The 19,270-nt window shown below is 59.7% G+C and overlaps 3 protein-coding genes across 7 annotated transcripts; 2 read left to right on the top strand and 1 right to left on the bottom strand.

The window, feature by feature from the left end:
* Positions 1-340: 340 nt before the first annotated feature.
* On the top strand, positions 341-3,522 carry KREMEN2 (kringle containing transmembrane protein 2). Of its 2 annotated transcripts, none has more exons than XM_069486253.1 (9): positions 341-428; positions 678-852; positions 1,586-1,677; positions 1,773-1,897; positions 2,194-2,230; positions 2,373-2,705; positions 2,773-2,898; positions 2,981-3,059; positions 3,312-3,522. In XM_069486253.1, the coding sequence occupies exons 1-9, from the start codon at positions 341-343 to the stop codon at positions 3,520-3,522; spliced, it is 1,266 nt and encodes a 421-aa protein (XP_069342354.1). The 2 variants fall into 2 exon arrangements, with proteins under 2 accessions (XP_069342354.1, XP_069342353.1); XM_069486252.1 differs by having other exon boundaries at positions 2,077-2,230.
* A 1,634-nt stretch (positions 3,523-5,156) lies between these two features.
* Positions 5,157-8,042, top strand: PAQR4 (progestin and adipoQ receptor family member 4). 4 transcript variants are annotated; one of them, XM_069486249.1, is made up of 4 exons: positions 5,157-5,322; positions 6,606-6,827; positions 6,939-7,108; positions 7,310-8,042. In XM_069486249.1, exons 1-4 carry the CDS (start codon positions 5,157-5,159, stop codon positions 7,370-7,372), a joined length of 621 nt encoding a protein of 206 aa, XP_069342350.1. In that variant the 3' UTR covers positions 7,373-8,042. The 4 variants fall into 4 exon arrangements, with proteins under 4 accessions (XP_069342350.1, XP_069342349.1, XP_069342348.1 ...); XM_069486248.1 differs by having other exon boundaries at positions 6,723-6,827; positions 6,939-8,042; XM_069486247.1 differs by having other exon boundaries at positions 6,939-8,042.
* A 150-nt stretch (positions 8,043-8,192) lies between these two features.
* Positions 8,193-18,462, bottom strand: PKMYT1 (protein kinase, membrane associated tyrosine/threonine 1). Its single transcript, XM_069486246.1, has 10 exons — positions 18,301-18,462; positions 17,608-17,875; positions 17,396-17,398; positions 12,304-12,669; positions 10,681-11,174; positions 9,995-10,101; positions 9,685-9,857; positions 9,431-9,600; positions 8,527-8,601; positions 8,193-8,447 (listed from the first exon to the last, which is right to left on the bottom strand). The coding sequence occupies exons 4-10, from the start codon at positions 12,652-12,654 to the stop codon at positions 8,336-8,338; spliced, it is 1,482 nt and encodes a 493-aa protein (XP_069342347.1). The 5' UTR covers positions 12,655-12,669; positions 17,396-17,398; positions 17,608-17,875; positions 18,301-18,462; the 3' UTR covers positions 8,193-8,335.
* Between the last annotated feature and the right edge of the window lie 808 nt (positions 18,463-19,270).

Here is a 19,270-nt window from a genome sequence, read left to right as displayed (position 1 = left end):
CCAGCGCGTTAGAGACCTGGGAGAGGGAGACTCAGAGCGAGGCGCAGCGTGAAGGGGCGGGTGTGGAGGCCGAGGCACCACCCTGAGCACTAAGAGGCAAAGACTGAGAACGTCCCCAGCCAGATACCCACGGGAGAGACGCCTCCAGGGGCAGAGCCCCTGGGAGGCAAAGACCCCCAGGAGATAGTGCCCTGTCCCAGACGGAGAGCGCCACCCAGACTGGAAGAGGACAGACGGTCAGAGGACAACGCCCCCCAGGTCGCCTGGGAGACCCCAGAGCGACCCTGGGGGCAGCCCGGGCAGTGTCTGGGCGAGGGCGACCTCTCCTTGGTTGGGGGCGATGGGGACACGGGTCCTACAGGGCTTCCTCCTTCTCTACCCGCTGCTGCAGCCGCGCGGGGCCTCTGCCGGGAGTCTGCACAGTCCAGGTCAGTCCGGGCATCAAGGCCGGCGGTGGTCACCACCCGCTCCTCGGCCTCTGCGCCCAGAGTGGGGCCCCCCCCCCCGATGCTGGGGAGGAGGCAGAGCAGGTGGCTGGAGCAGCTGAGCAGCCCGAGGGCCCCCGCGGGGGCGGGTACCAGGGGCGCTGGCTGGGGACCCAGGAGAGAGTTGGCGTTGGGGGGCGAGGATACCCAGCGTGGGTCGGGATCTCTCCAGACCTCGCCGTGGCTGTGCAGGCCTGTCTGAGTGTTTCCAGGTGAATGGCGCCGACTACCGCGGCCACCAGAACCACACCGGCCCGCGCGGGGCCGGCCGCCCGTGCCTTTTCTGGGACCAGACGCAGCAGCATAGCTACAGCAGCGCCAGCGACCCCCAGGGCCGCTGGGGGCTGGGCGCGCACAACTTCTGCCGGTGAGGGGCGGGCCCTGCGCCGCGGCGAGGCGGGTGCACCGCTGCCCAGGACGGCCTGGGGCGGGGCCTCCGAGTGGGCGGGCACACAGTCCGCCAGGAGACTCTGGGGGCGGGGCCATGGCGGGGCGGGGCCTATGTTGAGCTGGGGGCGGGGCGAACCGCACAGAATTTTTGGCCAAAGGGGTTGGCCTTAGGTGCAGAACTTCTGCAGAGCCTGAGGTCAGGGCCAGGAGACAAGGACCAGACCTGGACACTCAAGGGGCTCGTGCAGGCAAGGCCTGGTCAGAAGGGGGCCCTGAAGTGAGGGGATGGGCTCTCGCCATACAATTTCTTTGAAGGGTGATGAAGGATTAGGATTCAGAGCTACAACTGCTGTCTGGAGTGGCAAGAACTGAAGAGGTTCTTGCCGAACCACAAAGCTTAGTGTTCACCACTTCTGCATTTAAAGGGGGTCGTATGGCTGGGTGGGGGCGAAGACTACAGATGGCCTCAGACTCCCCCCATACATGAGGTAAAGCCCTCCCAACAGCTGAAGACCTAAAAACAGCCCTCAAGTCTCCTTTAATGACTTCCCACGGTCCACTCGGAAGCTGACTCTCCGAAGCACGTGGGGAAAACTAGAGTCTGTGGGAGGATGGAGAGGGCATAGCTCCTGACCCGCATGGAGCCTTGGCGGCCTGGGTTTGCTGCTCCCGGGGCGGTGGGATCTTGACCACCTCCCTCCCACCTGCAGTAACCCAGACGGCGACGTGCAGCCGTGGTGCTACGTGGCCGAAACGGAGGAAGGCATCTACTGGCGCTATTGCGACATTCCCACGTGTCACAGTGAGTGGTCCCGCTGGACAAACGGAAAATGCTGCGGTGCCTGGGTGGAGGGTCCCTTTCGGAGGTGTGGGACCCTGACTCCACTGCCCTCTCAGTGCCGGGCTACCTGGGCTGCTTCGTGGACTCGGGGGCGCCCCCAGCCCTCAGCGGCCCCAGCGGCACTTCCACAAAGCTCACGGTCCAAGTTTGCCTTCGCTTCTGCCGCATGAAGGGCTACCAGGTACTGCTCACGGGCCCAGACCAGTGACCCCTACTCAACTCCCAACACTTGGATGCCAAATCTAGACACTTATTTCTGAACATCCAGCCGGATTCTCACTTCCGGCCCAACCCTAGGCCCCCACCACTTCGCCCCTACCCCAGCCTCTACCTCTGGGATCACCCGGTCTGTGCTCCCAGCTGGCGGGCGTGGAGGCTGGTTACGCCTGCTTCTGTGGCTCTGAGAGCGACCTGGCCCGGGGACGCCTGGCCCCAGCCACCGACTGTGACCAGATCTGTTTCGGCCACCCGGGCCAGCTGTGCGGCGGCGACGGGAGGCTGGGCATCTATGAAGGTGAGGAGAGGGCGAGGCTGAGGGCCTGGGTTGGCCGGCGGGTGGGGCCCAACAGGGCAGGGGGCCGCTTTGACCCGGAGCTCTGAGCGGCGAAGGAAGAGCCCGTCTGGCCCCGGGTCCTGACCGCCAGCCCCGCCTGCAGTGTCCGTGGGCTCCTGCCAGGGGAACTGGACGGCGCCGCAGGGCGTCATCTACTCCCCCGACTTCCCCGACGAGTACGGGCCGGACAGGAATTGCAGCTGGGCGCTGGGCCCGCCGGGCGCCGCGCTGGAGCTCACCTTCCGCCTCTTCGAGCTGGCCGACCCGCGCGACCGACTGGAGCTGCGCGACGCGGCCTCGGGCAGCCTGCTCCGCGCCTTCGACGGCGCCCGCCCGCCGCCGCCGGGGCCGCTGCTCCTACGCGCCACCGCGCTGCTGCTTACGTTCCGCAGCGACGCCCGCGGGCACGCCCAGGGCTTCGCGCTCACCTACCGCGGTGAGCTCCGCCCTGACCCCATCCCCAGCCGGTTACCCCCTGCCCCGCCTCACACCCCTCTCCGCAGGGCTGCAGGACGCTGCGGAGGACCCGGCGCCCTCCAAGGGCTCGGCCCAGACCACCGCAGCGTCCCCCAACGGGGCCAACGTGAGCTGCAGCCCTAGGCCTGGGGCTCCACAGGCTGCGATGGGGGGTGAGGCGGGCGTGAGAGGCGGGAGGGAGTCAGGGAGCGACCCCTCCCGAACCCTGTCCTCACTGCACCCGTGTGCCTGCAGCCCGGGTCTTCTCGACGGCGACCGCTGTCTCCGTGCTGCTGCTGCTGCTGCTGTCACTGCTGCGTCTTCTGCGCCGACGGTGCGGGCGCTGGGGCAGGGCCTGAGGGCAGATCCTGCGCCGGATACCTGACGCCTCGGTGCCCTGGGGCGCGTGGGACCCCTGGTGGGGAGCTGGGGCCCAAGAGGGGAATAGGGCTAGGAAGGAACTCCTGGGTTTCTGAGGGGGAGAGGTCTTGGGTCCACACAGAGAATAGTACTGAGATTGGAGGCAGAGCAGGATGCTGGAGGGCGGATTGTATCGGGGTCCAGCTGACCTCTGCTCCCTCTCTAGGAGTTGTCTGCTGGCTCCGGGAAAAGGGCCCCCGGCGTTGGGTCCTTCCCGAGCATCCTGGAGAAACTGGGCTGTGTGGTACCGTCGGCCCCGAGGGATGGCCCTGCCCTGTCCCCAAGGGGACTCCCAAGCTGAGAGTCCTGATTCGAGCTACCGGACCCTGAGTGTCTCCAGCCAGAGCTCCTTGCGCTCACTCATCTCTGCTCTCTGATCTGGACCCTCCACCAGCAAGATGGACACCTGAGACGCTATGCCACACCCTACCTCGGCCTTCTGCCTCTTTAAAGGCAGCTCGGCCTCTGGTCATCAGGAGTCGGACAGGAAGCATCTGGTGCTATTATCGGGGACTTGGTCTGACCCTCCCTCAGTGTTTAGGTGGTCGAGGGCAAAGGGCAAGAAGAATCCAGGCTCCCCCTTCATGGACCTTGATGTGGTTTTAGGGGTCTTTGAGCCCATTTTGGGGTGGTCCTGGACTACTGCCTCAGTGAGAGGTCTGAGATCAAAAAAAAAAAAAAAAGGTCAAAAAGACCCGCCAAAGACTTTGAATAAAGGGTCCATTTTGTGGGCCTCCGCAAGTTCTTACGCGGTGGGAGGAGCATATTAATGCACAGGAGCTGCGTATCGCCTGTGCCCATGCAAATGAAGGGCGTTCCGTGCAAGGAGTTTCGTGCGGCCGCCTGGAATGCAGAAGAGGAAGGACCGAGAACACGGAAAGATGGGTGGGCGGGGTCCTGTAGAAGGGGGGCCACGGGGGAAGGAGGAAAAGGAGGACTGTGGGGAGAGTTATGCCGAAGGGGAGCCTACCTGCTCCCTGCTCAGCGTGGACTGGGTGGAAGCCAACCTTCCTCTCCTCGCCTCTTGCCTTGTGTCTTATCCTCTGTTTTCAGCTTGTCCTGGGCGGGGCCGAGGGTGCGCCCTGTGGGTGATAACAGGGAGCCAGGTGGGCTGAGCCCAAGTTCCGGGGAGCCTGGCCCGAAGGGCAGGGCCTCGTCCGAGGGCTCTGGGCGCGTCAGGTACACTCTCAGAGGCCTGGGAACCTTGGCGCAGCTTGCCGCGCTCCGGAGGAGTCCAGCCGGCGGAGAGCTCACCCCCGGAGTGGGGACACAGAGGCTCTAGACTCGACCCATCCGGCAGCACCTTGGACAGAGCCCAGGCTGCAGGGTGGGGCCGGGTGGCCGGGCTGTATCCTCTAGGGTGGGTGCCCAAAGGTGCAGAAACCTGGGGGTCACGCGGAAAGCCCGCCGCGCAATGCTGAGGGACCAGAGGTGCCAGGGTCACTCCAGCGGAGCCCGCAGGACCCAGAACGTCAAGCCCTAAGCCAATAGCCTCCCCATGCAAATGAAGCGGGAACCCCGCACTTTATGCCAACGTGACTAGGGCCTGGGCGGCCTCGGGGCGGAGCCTCCCCGCTGGCCGCGCCCATTGGCCCTGCCACGCCGACGTCAGGAACCCAGCGCGCGAAACGCGGGCAGGGCGGCGGAGGCGAGGAGCCGGGGCGGAGCCTGGCGTCCCGTCCCGCGTCCGGCCGCGCCCGACCTCCGGACTGCGGCGAGACTGCTGGCCGCTGCGGCCACCGGCGCCGCCAGCTGTCCCTGCGGCGCTCCTGCCCGGCGCTCGGGCGCCCGGCGAGGCCCAGCCTCCGCCTCGGCACGGGGGCGTCAGCCTCGCGCGTGCGCAGCGCGGAGGGGCGCCAGGCGGGACCCCCCTCCACCGGCTGGCGCGTGCGCCGATCCAGCGCGGGGCGGCTGGGGGCGCGGGCCGGGATGAGCCTCCAGGTGCGGCTGCCCCACTGAGGCGGCGGCCCGGAGGCAGGAGGAGCGCGGGCCGCCCGCGCCGTGCCGGGCCATGGCGTTCCTGGCCGGGCCGCGGCTGTTGGACTGGGCCAGCTCGCCACCGCACCTGCAGTTCAATAAGTTCGTGCTGACCGGCTACCGGCCGGCCAGCAGCGGCTCTGGCTGCCTGCGCAGCCTCTTCTATCTGCACAACGAACTGGGCAACATCTACACGCACGGTGAGCCGCGTCCCGCAACGCGCATCCCAAACCCACTGCCGCCCTGTCCGTGCCGGGCCGGGGGCTCTAAGGCCGAGGAAAACCCAAGTCCTGGACTGCTCCAGCCCTGGCACGACCAGTAGCCGCGGTGACAAAGCTGCCATTGTCCGGGCCACAGTGCCAGCTTCCGCCTTCCCGGCGGGGGCCCCGGGTCAGGAGAGGGGAGCAGCGTGGGGGCCTGAACCTGCTTAACTCCTCTGAGCCCCAGTTGCTGGGAGCTTGTTGTCCGGCCCTTTATAATCCCAGCGCCCAGGGCATCCTCCCCCGCCAGCACCCATCCCGGAGAGGGGTGTTGACTGCCCGGGAGAAGCCGGCCCCAGCCACTCCCCGCGCAGCCACCCGGACGCCCCCGCCCAAGCAGCTGTCTTGGGGCTCCGCCTGGTGGCTGCGCTTTCCTCCCCTCGCAGGAGCCCGGCCCCTCCTCCGCGGTCCGCCAAGCTCTGCTGACACAGCCCTGCCCGTCCTTGAGCTGCCCCAGCAGGGAGAGGGGCCCTGGGCTGGCTGGACCCAACCTCAGCACATTTCCCAAGCTATTGCCTGGCCAGATCCCACCGAGAGTGGGCAGCCCTTGGCCCCTGTGTGAAGGCAAGGCCAGAGCGCCTGCGGGGAGGGCTGGACTGGGACGAATGGAGCTGGAAGGGTGGGTGCCTGGGGAGCTGGGACAAGCTCCTTTGGGGCCCCTTCCCCTCCTGTGGACTTGGCTTCCCCTGGCTGGTCTGGCCCTTTCTGGAAGACAAAAAGGGCCATGGCCTGTTTGCCTGGACACTTATGGAGAGGGGAAGACTCAGGTTGAGAAGGGCAAGCTAGGTAGCCGGGGGCTGGTTTCACTGCCCCAAGACCTCTGGGGCATCTTCAGCACTCAGCATGAAGTTACGCCTACTTAGGCTTCTGCTGACACACCAGGCCGGGTTGGGGCCTCCTGCTTGGGTGGGAGCAGAGTGGGAGTTGGCCTGTCCAGGCTCTGTCCTCTGTCCATTGCTTACTTGCTGGGCTCACCTGGGGCAGGTCACTCAGCCTGTCCGAGCCTCAGTTTCCTTGCCTGCAAAGTGGAGATGATGCTCTCTACTTCCCAACACTGTCATGAGCCCTAAGCAACTAAAGTCTCGAAAAGCCTTTAGCCCAGGGCCTGCCTCGGTCCAAGGCCTGCTGGCTGCCGGCTGGACAGAAGCATTCTCATGACCTCTGTCTTGCTCCTGTCCCTCCATGCTGGGACTGCCTGATGAATAACTGTCTCCCTCCCCTAGGGCTGGCCCTGCTGGGTTTCCTGGTGCTGGTACCGATGACCATGCCTTGGGGTCAGCTGGGCAAGGATGGCTGGCTGGGGGGCACGCACTGTGTGGCCTGCCTGGCACCACCTGCAGGCTCTGTGCTGTATCACCTTTTCATGTGCCACCAAGGAGGCAGCCCTGTGTATGCCCGGCTCCTCGCGCTGGATATGTGTGGGGTCTGCCTTGTCAATACCCTCGGTGAGTCAGGGCCCTGAGGGACGGGTCGGGGGGCACTCATATGAGCCCTGGGTAGGCAAGGGCAGGTGGACCCTCAGACTGACATGCCCTCTCCTGCTTTCTCCTGTGCAGGGGCCCTGCCCATCATCCACTGCACCCTGGCCTGCAGGCCCTGGCTGCGTCCGGCTGCCCTGGTGGGCTACACCGTGCTATCAGGCGTGGCTGGCTGGCGGGCCCTCACTGCCCCCTCCACCAGTGCCCGCCTCCGGGCCTTTGGCTGGCAGGCTGGTGCCCGCCTGCTGGTGTTTGGGGCCCGGGGAATGGGGCTGGGCTCAGGGGCTCCAGGCTCCCTGCCCTGCTACCTGCGCATGGATGCACTGGCGCTGCTTGGGGGCCTCGTGAACGTGGCCCGCCTGCCAGAGCGCTGGGGACCTGGCCGCTTCGACTACTGGGGCAACTCCCACCAGATCATGCACCTGCTCAGTGTGGGCTCCATCCTCCAGCTGCACGCTGGCGTCGTGCCTGACCTACTCTGGGCCGCCCACCATGCCTGTCCCCTGGACTGACTGGAGGCTGTCCCCACGCTGGCTTGCCCATGGCCTCCTACCTCCTCCTGCTGGTCTGCAAGGGGTTGGCTCCCCAGATGCTTCCAGTGGATGGGACATCTCGGCTGGGAGCCCTCGTCTGCTCATCCATTTTTCCCTACGGACTAACCTCTTCTTCCACCCATGCCTCGAAGCTCCAGCTTCCTCTCCCTGCCTTCTGCCTCCAGGCTACTGTTCTACCATGTCAGCTGGAAGGAAGCCTTTCCCTCTGGGCCTGTGTGTCCCCTGTGACCTGTGAGGGACCGTGGGGTCACATCTTACTCTAACAGTTAGAGTGCTGCCAACATACCAGGTCTGCACCAGCCCAGAGCTGTCACCTCCTCCTTCCCCTCTGGCCCTTCCCACTGGGCCCCTCCTGGGTCCCTGGCCAGCCCATACTTCCGGCCTCCCAGCAGCCAGATGCTCACCCGCCCCTTCTCCCTCTGTCCAGAGACTGTGGAGTAAGGCATTCGGGGCAGCAGAACCAAGTGGGCATTGACACTTCTTGTACCAGCTGGCCAAGGGGCACAAGGACTTCTGCCACTGCATTTTCCAGGCAACTGGCGCTGGCTGGGCTTTGGGCCTGCCCTCCACCTTGAGTGCCAATGGCTCAACCTGCCCATGGGGGACGTGCTCGCTCAGGAAGCCTCTGCTCCACACTGTGTGGCTCCATCTGATGGCCCGAGGCCTGAGGCCCTGGGTTCTCAGCAGGGCTCAGCCTCAGGACCCATCCCAGGGGCCTGAGATCCTGGGCGACACCAATAAAGGGACAGCAAGGGCTGTGTTGCCACTCGAGCAAGCATGGGTGTTCCCAAAATTCAGATACCTTTTATTAGACACAGCCAGGCAAAAGGGGCCATGGGAGCTTCCAGAGGGATCCAGCTTTCAGGGGGATAGGAGGGAAACAGGATAAAAGGCTAAAAGTGCAGAGGCCAAGCCTGGGGCTCAGGTTGGGTCTAGGGAGTCCTCAAAGAGGCTGAGGAGGTTCCGAGGCTCAAAGGAGGGGAAGGAGCCCTGGGGAGGCTCTGAGTCAATGTCACTGAGGTCCAGGGCATCCCTGGGAGGAGGGAGGAAAGGTATAACACTCAGGATCCGAAAGCCAACCCTGCCTGCCCCCGGCCCCTAGGCCTGCTCACCTGGGTGTGTACCTGCTCCGGGGCGTGGAGGTGCTCCCTGCCCGTGCCAGGATCGCTTCAGGGGAGAGTGAGGGCCTGCAGGGTGGTGGGTGAGACAGGCAGGGTGTGAGGGGTGGGGAGGGCAGGACGACACCAGCTCGTCCCTACGTAGGTCCCAGGCCCCTTCCTAACAGGGGCAGGGAGCCACAGTTGGGGACAATAAAAACTTGGTGCACTCTGAAAGGAGCACTGACAGCTTTCAAAGTCTTTCCACCTGACCACACTCAAAGGCCCCCCCTCTGTCCCTTTTCTGAACCCATGGGCTTTGACTGAAGCGGGTTTGAAGTGAACTTTTAGTAAATGGAATTTTTCTGGCAGTATGAGCTTTAAAGTGCCCCCTGAGTGACAGGGTGACATTTTTGTGAGGGTGAGGCTCCTGGCGGTGTTCCTCCTGAGAGCTGTGGCCCTGAGCATGTGGTTTTCCTTTGCTGCAGTTTCTTAATTACAGCCTCTCACTGTCCACCAGGCACCTGGGACTAAGGAATCCTCCCCAAGCAGGGGCTCGCCAGGCTCCAAGAGGGTTTCTCCTCCCAGAGAAGGGACAGTGCCTTGTCCCTGGAAACTGGCAGCCTCCACTGGGATGGGGGCTGAAGCGCCTGCCACCCCTGATGAGATGGTGCCCTGCGTGCAAAGCTGTGCTGTGTGCAGCGGTCAGTCCGCCAGAGCTGCATTCACGCGGGGCCAAGCCATGCCCTCAGTGCCTTGGTTCCTTTCCCGGGGTTGTGAGGGTGGCCAGGTTTGTGGGAGGGGTCCCCATTCACCACTAGTCTCCATGGGGCTGGGGCCTGGGCCTCCTCTGGCATGGAGTTTGGCCACCGTGATGTCCATCCCCACCCCCCACCACGTGTCCTGTGTTGTCACCCACCCTGTGCTGTCATCGTCCCAGTTGCTGGAAAGGCTGCTGTCCAGGAGGAGGCTGCAGGGCAGGGAGCCAGGCGGAGAGCCGGGCGGGGTGGCTGGTGGGCCTGGTGGCTGCAGCCAGCTGGCAGGGTGAGCCAGGCCATGCCAGAGCCAGCACAGCAGAGTGAGCAGGGCCTATGGAGAGAGGAGCCTCAGGAGGCCAGGTGGAGCCTGGGGCTGGGAAGCAGGCCGGGCAACCCGTCACCGCCGGGCACTTACCTGCCACAGGGCCCAGCCTCGACTCAAGGCCTCGGCAGCCATGTACCACAGGACGCTCCAGGGCCGTGGCTGCCTGAGCACGGGCAGGGCCAGCAGGGCCTCGGCTGTGGCCCGCAGCTTGGGGTCTGGCTCCAACATCATGACGAGGACAGAGCGCAGCTCAGTAGATAGACCTGCCCAGGAAGCAGGGCTACATCAGGGGTCCCAGGACACTGATTGGGCCCTGAGCCCAAGAGTGCCCCCACCACCAGCCACTTCCTCCCTGGAAGCCCAGGGCCGCATGCCCCTCCCACCCTTGCCCCCCACTCACCGGCAGTGAAATCGGGGGGCAGGTAGCCCTGGCGCAGCTGCTGCCAGCCCTCCCCACCGTGGGGCAGCTCCATGTTGCATGCCAATTCCAGGATGGTGAGGCCCAGACTGGGAGGGATGGGATGGGGGCAGAAGGTCCCCGGGTTGGCCTAGGGACACAGACCCAGGCCTGGGTTGCCCCTTGGAGGAGGGTGGGAAAGGGCCGGTTTCTTCTGCCATAAGCCAGGGAGGTGAGGAAGCAGGGCTAGGGGAGCTCTGAGGCAGCCCCGCGCCCAGTGCAGCCCACACGCTCCCAGTGCCCCCCTGAACAGGCACCACAGTTGCTACGGTGACTAGTGTTACTCTCATCCTGATGATCAGGGCCTGGGTGGGGTCCCAGTGGTACCACCTGTTAACTGTGGGCCTCGGGCAAGTCCCTTAACCTCCCTGTGCCATGTCCTCCCTGTGAATAGAGCAATAATAGCCCTCTTGTAGAGCTGTGAGGAGGTAGGTCAGTGTCTATTAAAGTAGCTCCGGGGACTGGCTGCTTACAGCCTGACTCTGGAGAGCCCTTGACTGAAGGGCAGGGGCAGTGTCCCCTGCACCTGAGTCTGCGTGTCCAAGGCTAGGGAAGGAGTCCCTTTCTCTGCCCACTGCCCCTAGGAAGGCCTTCCGCCGCCTGGGACCCTTGTGCATCCCAGTCCTCACCTGAACACGTCCGACGCCGTCCCGTAGGAGCCCTGCAGCAGCTCGGGGGCCATGTAGCGGGGGTCTCCCTCCTGGGCGTCACTGGCCCCAGTTGTACCCAGCTCCACCAGCAGCCCGAAGTCACCCAGCTTGCATCGGCCCCGGGGCCCCAGGAAGATGTTGGCGGGCTTGACATCAAGGTGGACCAGGCCTTGGCCATGCAAGTGGGCCAGGGCAAGGAGAGTGTCCCGCAGGTAGCCCCAGACCTGGGCTTCGGGCAGGCTGGCACCCCAGGCTTCACAGTGCTGCTGCAGGCTGGGCCCGCACAGCTCCGTCTGCAGGTACAGGATGCCGCTCTCCTCCCAGGCCCGCTCCAGCCGCACGCATCGAGGGTGCTGTCCCACCTTCTCGTGGCCGCCTACCTCGGCCAACTTTCGGGCCCGGTCCTTGGGCCCCCGAAATGGTGACATGGAGCGCTTTACAGCATAAAGCCGGCCGTCTTCCTTGGAGCGCACCTGGAAGGGAGGTGGCAGGCGCAGGCGGGGTGGAGGGTGGGCTGTGAGTGGTGCACCAGTTGGGGCGATAACCCAGCAGATTCCATTAAGGTTTCACAGATGTAGGGAGGCAGAGCAGCCGGCATGTGTCTCAGAGACCGCTACCCACTGCAATGGCAGAACTGCACACCCCTCCGTCCGCAGGGGCTGGTTCGCTGGAGACTCAGCGATGGAAGAGACAGGGTAGACCTACGAGCGCCGACCCAGAAAAATCTCTAGGACATGCTGGGAACTGAAAGAGCTGTCTATGCAACGCCGCGGGCAGGATGCCCTGCTGTGGGAAAGCAGTTTCCTCTGGGAAGAAGAGCTGATCCAGAGGCCTGCGTTGTTTGTACTTTTTGTTTATATTTTGAGACAGGGTCTTGCTCTTTTGCCAGGCTAGAGTGCAGTGGCATCATCATAGCTCACTGCAACCTCAAACTCCTGGGCTCAAGCGATCCTGCTGCCTCAGCCTCCCAAGTAACTGGAACTACTGGCGCATGCCATCATGCCCAGGTAATTTTTCTTTCTTTCTTTCTCTTTTTTATAGAGACAGGGTCTCACTCTTGCTCAGTCTGGTCTTGAACTCCTGGCCTCAAGGGATCCTTCTGCCTTGGCCTCCCAGAGTGCTAGGATTACAGGCATGAGCCACCACACTAGTCCTGTTCCTACTTTTTAACAAATTGTCTTCATACAGTATTATGCAAGGGAAAACTACCATTTTAAAGAAAATGTAAATGATTGGAAACTATATTTTAAGAAAATACAAAGTGGCAGGCAGGGGTACCCTTAGAGCCTGCCAGCCCAAGGCAGGCAGAACTTGCCAAGGACCCCAGCACAGCTGGCTCAGGGCAGGAGGAGATGGCAGCCAGAGCTGCTGCGGGTGTGCCAGGCTGTGGACAAGGGCCCAGTGTGCACTGAGGCAGCCCTCAGAGGGCCTGCGTGGGGGTTGTGAGAGCAGCCAAAGCAAAGCCTGGTGGAGGCTGTGGGCCATCAGGGAGACAAGGGGCGCAGGCTGCTGAGGGCACTGTCCTGCCCAGGGAGGAGCAGGGAGGCAAAGGGGCCCCCCCATGAGCCTAGGGAAGCTGCCCCCCGCAACCCCCGCACTCACCTTGAAGACCTCTCCATAGGAGCCGTGGCCCAGGCGGCTGAGCCTCTGGAAATTCTGCTGGAAGAAGGACTCTGGCCTCCTTGGGTCATACTCGGGGCTCTGCAGGGTCTCTGAGGCCTCACCTCGGAATGACACCCTCCGGGGCTGGGACTGGTGCCAGCCTGGGGTCCGAGGAGGGAAGAGGCGGCTGATGGGGATGCTGCCCTTGGCGGGGGGCCGGGGTGGGAAGCTCCGACTGAGCCCTCCGGGCCTCTTGAGAGAGAAGCCAGGTTCTGCATGGCGGAAGTAGGCTGGGACTGGGACAGGGGTGCCGCTCAGGGGTGGCGGGGTGCCCTCCGTTGGCAGGGGCATGACTAGCGCAGGAGGCTTGGGGGCAGAGGCAGAGGCTGAGTCCACTCAAACAGCGCCTGGTCCTGTGACGCCAAAGATGCTGTGGAAGAGAACCGCGTCTACACCACACACGAGTTCTGCTTTAAACATGAAGGCCGTGGAGGTGACAAACACCTACCAGGAAAAGACAGAGGACAGATATATACATACCTGTATACTGGGCTGTCTGTATTTTGGCAATTCTAGAAATATAAAATGAAACCCACGGGGCCGGGTCCTTGAGGGTCTCCCAGTAGTCCAGTAGAGAGGTTAAAACTGAGGTGGGTTCTGGAGTCAGACTGCCTGCGTGTCCGTCCCCACCTCATCTCAACGGATTGTTCCTAAGCTATGCAACCTCTTCCAAGACTGTAAGATGGAAATATTCACACAGGCCAATCATCCCTTAACTCCAATTCCAAAGTAAAAAACCTCTGAATTCCAAGTTTCTTTCTTTCTTTTCCATAGTTGTGGTACCAAAACTCATTTAGTGGATCCCACATCCAAATGGCAGCATGAGGAGCCCTGGGGACCTTGTCCCCAGTGAAACAGGCATAATGTGAAAATTATTCGAAACCAAGCATTTAAAGTCTCTGGGTGTGGTACTAAGAATATATAGAGAACGAAGAAACATGTATACAAGAAAATCTGCCAAATCTTGATAAGAACATGGAGCATGTTGGCACCTGAGCCATGACACTCCTTTCCTGGCCCCCAAGCACCACCGGCCTAGCAGTGGGGGCAGGTGTGGCCAAGAAGATGGGCCCCCTCTCTCCCAGCTCCCAGCCTGGGGTTAGGGTATCTGCCCAGGAGGGCCAGGCTCTCGGTACTTCTCTCCCCTCCCAGTTCCACATGGCAGAGACTATATTCGAGCTGCGTGTGGCATATAGATTAAGGGCTCCCTTCTTCCACCTGCCCCACTCACAGAGGGGAGGCTCTACCTTGGGGCCCAGCAGGCTGGGAACACAGACCCCCGATCACCCAAGCCCCAGCTCATTTATAGGAAGGAGCTTCCACACTGGGAGAGGCAAACCAAGAAGGCCAGAAGCTCCTGCCCCCGCCCCACCCCCCAGGACCTGCTTCTGAGGCACAGTTCACTCAGAAGTGCACCAATGTCCTGCTCCCAGCTCCATAGCATGGGCTCAGAGATTTTGCTCGGGGATAGAAGCAGGTTGTAAAACAGAGCTCTGAAGGTCTCCTCTTGAAGAACTGACTTTATCTGAAACAGTGTGGGGAAGTTCAAGCCTACAGGTGCTGTCAAAATCAATGGAGGTGGGAGGCTGAGGCAGGAGGATCACTTGAGCCCAGGTGGCAGTGAGCTATCATGACACTACAGCACTTTATCCTGGGCAACAGAGCGGATCCTGTCTCAAAAAAACAAAAAAAGAAAAAAGAAAGAAAGGAAGGAAAGAAGAAAATCAGTGGGGGGTCCTGGTGATGAACAATGAAGCGGAGGCTGGTACCTACATCAGAGCAATAAGCTAAGCCATAGGCCAGCTAGTTTACCAAAGAGAACTGGGGAAAGAGACAGCTAACAAGAGCCTTCCTGTAGTCAGAACAAATCTTAAACACTGACCCCAAAAGTTATCCTGTGTTAAAGGAGCCCAAATTTAATTGGATCAGTCTGTGGAGCAATTATGCCCTGCGTTATTGTCAAAAACAATACAGCACCTAACCAGCTACTGGTGGAGCCTAACAGCTGGGTATGATCAGGGAAAAGCCAGTCACAGGGAACCTCCTAAAACCACCATCATCCCAGGGTGGCTGTGCACGTGCTCAAGGCTGCACCCTCAGAGCAGTGACATCCAGGATTCACAGTGCAGGGGAAGTGACTTCACCACAGTTGTCCAGCCATCTACCAAACAAATAAACAGGCAAATTACAATCATATGCCCCGGAAAAGGGTGGGGAACCAGTATGCACAGTTGCTACAACATATTACTTAAAATGTCCAGTTTTCACCAAAAAACTACAAGATATGCAAAGACACAGGAAAGTGTGACCCATACGCAGGAAAAAACAAAACAGGCAGCAGAAACTGAGAGGGCCTAGTCTTAACAAAGACTTCAAAGCAGTCCTTATAGCTGTGTTCAAAGAACTAAAGGAAACCATGTTCAAACAAGGAAAGGAAGGTATACCGATAACATTGTAGAGCACATCAATAGAGATAGAAATTAAAAAAAGAGCCAAATGGAAAATGTGGAGTTGAAAAGAACAATAACCGAAATGAAAAATTCACTAGAGGGGTTCAACAGCAGATTTGAGCTGAAGAAATAACTTAAGCAACTTGAGGACACATCAATAGAGATGACTTGGCCGGGCGCGGTGGCTCATGCCTGTAATCCTAGCACTCTGGGAGGCCGAGGCAGGTGGATCATTTGAGTTCAGGAGTTCGAGACCAGCCTGAGCAAGAGTGAGACTCTGTCTCTACTAAAAATAGAAAGAAATTATCTGGACAGCTAAAAATATATAGAAAAAATTAGTCAGGCATGGTGGCGCATGTCTGTAGTCCCAGCTACTCGAGAGGCTGAGGCAGAAGGATTGCTTGAGCCCACAAGTTTGAGGTTGCTGTGAGATAGGCTGATGCCACGGCACTCTAGCCCAGGCAACAGAGTGAGACTCTGTATAAAAAAAAAAAAAAAGGAAGAAAGAAAAAGAAAAATATAGATGACGCAGTCTGAAGAAAACAGAACAGAGCCTCAGAGAAATCTAGAGACACATCATCAAGTGCACCAACATATATGTAACGGGTACCTGAAGGAGCGAAAATAAGGAGCAGGAAAAAAATAGTTTTTCCTCTGTCCCTTTGAATTGGAAAGGAAAAATATTTGAAGAAATAATGGCTGAAAACTTTGCAAATTTTATTTTAAAAAATTAATCAACACATCCAAGAAACTCAACAAACTCCAAGCAAGATGAATGTAGAGATCCATACATAGACATGTCATATTAAAAGTGCTGAAAACCAAAAATATGGAGCAAATCTTGAAAGCAGCAAGAGAAAAATGACTCGTCACTTACACCCCCCCCCCCATAAGATTAACTGCTGACTTCTCATCAGAAACACTGGAGGTCAAAAGGCAGCAGGGTGACAATTCAAAGTGCTGGAGGAAAAATTTGTCCACAAGGATCTTTTATCCAGCAAAACATCTTTCAAATATAAAGACAAAGTAAAGACATTTCCACATATACAAAGACAGAAAGAATTCACTGCTAGCAGACATGCCTTACAAGAAATATTAAGGGAAGTTCTTCAGGCTGAAAGCATATGAAACCAAATATTAATTCAAATCCACATGGAAAGACTAAGACGACCACCAGTAAAGGTGATTACACAATGAATAAAGACAGTATAAGTGCAGATTTCTTCTTTCTTCTCTTAAATCATTTAAAAAATCATTATGCATTATATGTATAAAACAATATGTACATAACTGCATTGCTGGGCATATAACACAGTAATGCAATTATTTACAAATAATAGCACTAAGGAGGTGGGTGCATGACTGTTTTGAACTCGAAAATGCCACCAGATGGCAACTCAAACTCACAGGAACAAAGAACCAGAAATGGTAAATGAGGTCAGTATAACAAACATTACGCATACATACTTGCTTTCCTTTCTTCTCTCAGCTTCTTTAAGAAACTGAAGTCCTAAATAAACAAAAAGACATTACATGTTTACCCTCCAAACCGACCCACAGATTCAGTGCAATCCCTATCTGAATTCCAGCTGCCTTCATTACAGAGATTGACAAGCTGATCCCAAAATGCATATGGAAACTCAAGAGACCCAGAATAGTCAAAACAATCTCAAAAAAGAATAAAGTTGGAGGATTCACACCTCCTGATTTCAAAACTTACTACAAAGCTACAGTAATGAAAACAGTGTGGTACTCACACTAGGATAGATATATAGATCCAGGGAATAAAACTGAGAGTTCAGATAAAAACCCTCATATTTGTGGTCAGTTAATTTTCAACAAGGGTGCCAAGACAATCAACGGGAAAGAATAGTCTTTGCAAAAAATGGTCTAGGGACAATCGGATATCTACATACAAAACTAATTTAGCAGAAAAATCTGACCTGAACTACTTTTCCCTCTTGATGTAAATATTCATATATTTCTTGACAGAAATATTAATGTTGTTTGATTATGGGATGATGTCCCAGACCTGCAAGTGGTGTTACATATATGTTATATGCGCCCTATTAGCTTTGTAAAATCTGAGACATTTTGAATTCTGAACACATCTGGTGCCAGGGGTTTATGGACTTGGAATCCTGACCTTACAGAAGGTTCAGCCCAGTGGCTGGCATAAATGCAAACAGCTATTGTCATAGACAATGCTCTGGCCAGTTCCCTCTGTAAGTGACTTTGTGTGTTGGGGCAGAGAGGGCTGTCTGTTGCTATAATGTTGTAACTGAAACAAAAACCAAAAAGCAAGAGAAGGGGAGTGGATTTGAGAGGAAGTCACAATGTATCAAGAGATGCCATAGCTAGCAGGGATGAGTCAGAAACAGGAGAGTAGTCATCTGAGCCTCTGGTCCCTGAGGGAGTGAGGCGGTGAGGGGAAGGACCCTGCCCAGGCCTGGCTGGAAGACTCCCTACATGCTGTGGGGACCCTTCCTCTGCCTCTATTTACCTCAAGAATTCCATCCCAGGGTTTCTCAAAGTGAGGAGCCAGGTGTCAGGATCGGCAGGGCGCTGGTTAGAAGTACAGCCCGCTGGCCTAGCCCTGCGCACTCCAGGACCCTGGGCCCCTGAATCTTTTTTTTTTTTTTTTTTTTTTTTGAGATGGGGTCTGGCCATGTTGCCCAGGCTGGTCTTGACCTCCTGGGCTCAGCGATCCTCCTGCCTCAGCCTCCCCAGTAGCTGGGACCACAGGCGCCCCTGCATCTTAAGCCAGTTTCCAGACTGTCCCAGTATCACTTACATCCAACACGGTTGGCCTGGCCAACAGCCTCAGGGGTGGGTTGGGGGAGGTAGAAGGAGCAGCGGCTCCCAGGTGACTCCAGGGTGGCCCAGAGCCGAGGCCAGGCCCGGATGGCCTCTGCAGTTTCCGGGGGTCTCAGGACTCGGGCCTTCTTGCCTCACCCCTTCACCGGGCCGGACACATCTGCTGAGCACGGTCTGCCGCTAGACTGTGAGTTCCTCGCGGGCAGGGCCTCAGCCCAGTTCACCTCCGTGGGCGTGGGGAAACGCTGGCGAACAGAGGTGAGCGCACCGGCTGTCACCGGGAGTGGCCGTAGGGCGGGACTTGACGGAAAGCGGGCGGGGCTCTCCCGGGAGGGTCGAGTAAAGTGGGGGCTGCTGCTGGGGGAAGGAGCTACCAGACGAAAGAGGATCGAAAGGTGGGGACTGACACCTGGAAGGGGCCGCTCCAGAGGAGGGGCCTAAGGGAAGTGGGCGTGGCCGTCGGGCGCGGCGGGCCCAGGGAGGTGCAGTCAAAGGAGCAGGGCCGGCGCCCGCCGGAGTGGAACGGCCAGCAGCTGAGGGCCCGGGCTTGAAGGGAGGTGGGTGAGGCCGGCCCGGGGAAGGGCTGCCCGGGGTTGGGGGCGGCCGCGGCAGGGGAGGGGAGCGGAAAGGCTGCCCTGCCCGAGAACCCTCAGGGCCGGCCCGGGCTCACCTGGGACGGGTGGACGGGGCGCAGATCAGCGAGGTCCCAGATTTCGAGTCTGCGGAGACCGCGGGAGCCGTCGGGGTGGCCAAGCAGGCCGGGGTCTGCCGTCGACCGCTCCGGACGCCCAGACGGAGGACTCTCCGGAGAGGGAACGGCCCGTGAACGCGCGCGGAGCCGGCTCGCGCCAAAAATTCCAAACCGGCCTCGAGGCCCCGCCCAGGAACACCCCCTACCCCGTCCCCTCCTCCGTCCAGCCCATCAGAAGCGCCCAGCCTCCCGGACCCCGCCCCTTACGACCTTGCGTGCGCGTCGCCGCCCCGCCCTCGCCGTTTCCCTGGTCGTGCGCTCTTAATGCGCAGGCGCATGTTGCGCTTGCAGCTGGCTGGGGAAGCGTGGGCGCGCGCTGTGTCCTTGAGCCCAAGGCGCAGCGCGGAGTCGGAGTGTGGTCCGGTTCCCGGACACCCACTGGCCCCAGGCCCCAGGCCCAGCACCCACTGCCCTCGCTGGGCTAGCTTAGTTTTCGCATCCGTAAAAAGGACGGCCACGGCGGTGCGTGCGCAGGCATAGCCCCAGGGGGCCGTCACTGGGGGACAGGAAGTGCCTGCGGCCTCCTGGGTCCCCGCGGGCCGGGTGCCCTGGAACGGCTGACTGCCTCGTCACAGCGGCGGTGTACCGCACCAGGGCTGCGATGGGAAGCCCCACGTCCAAGCCCCCACCCCCGAGGGCGCGGCTTCGGGAGCTAGAAACTGCCGCCTGTTCCAGGAAGCCCTCCAGACAGGCAGAAGCCTCCTGGGCCCGGCCTCGCCTGCTCGCTGCCCTCTGCCGACAGGCTTTTAAGGCGGCTTCTCCATCCTCTGGCATTGAGGCTGCTCTCGGCTCAAATCCCCCTCAGCCCCTTCCCGGCCGAACGACCTTGGGAGCGCGCTGGGCTTTTCCGAGCTTCGGATTAGTCTCTCTCCCGTAGAGAAGCAGCTCA

This window comes from Eulemur rufifrons, chromosome 14, assembly GCF_041146395.1.
Source record: "Eulemur rufifrons isolate Redbay chromosome 14, OSU_ERuf_1, whole genome shotgun sequence".
In the NCBI taxonomy this organism is placed as follows: Eukaryota; Metazoa; Chordata; class Mammalia; order Primates; family Lemuridae; genus Eulemur; species Eulemur rufifrons.
The sequence above is the reverse complement of the archived record's forward strand: the minus strand, read 5'-3'. Positions and strand labels throughout refer to the sequence as shown.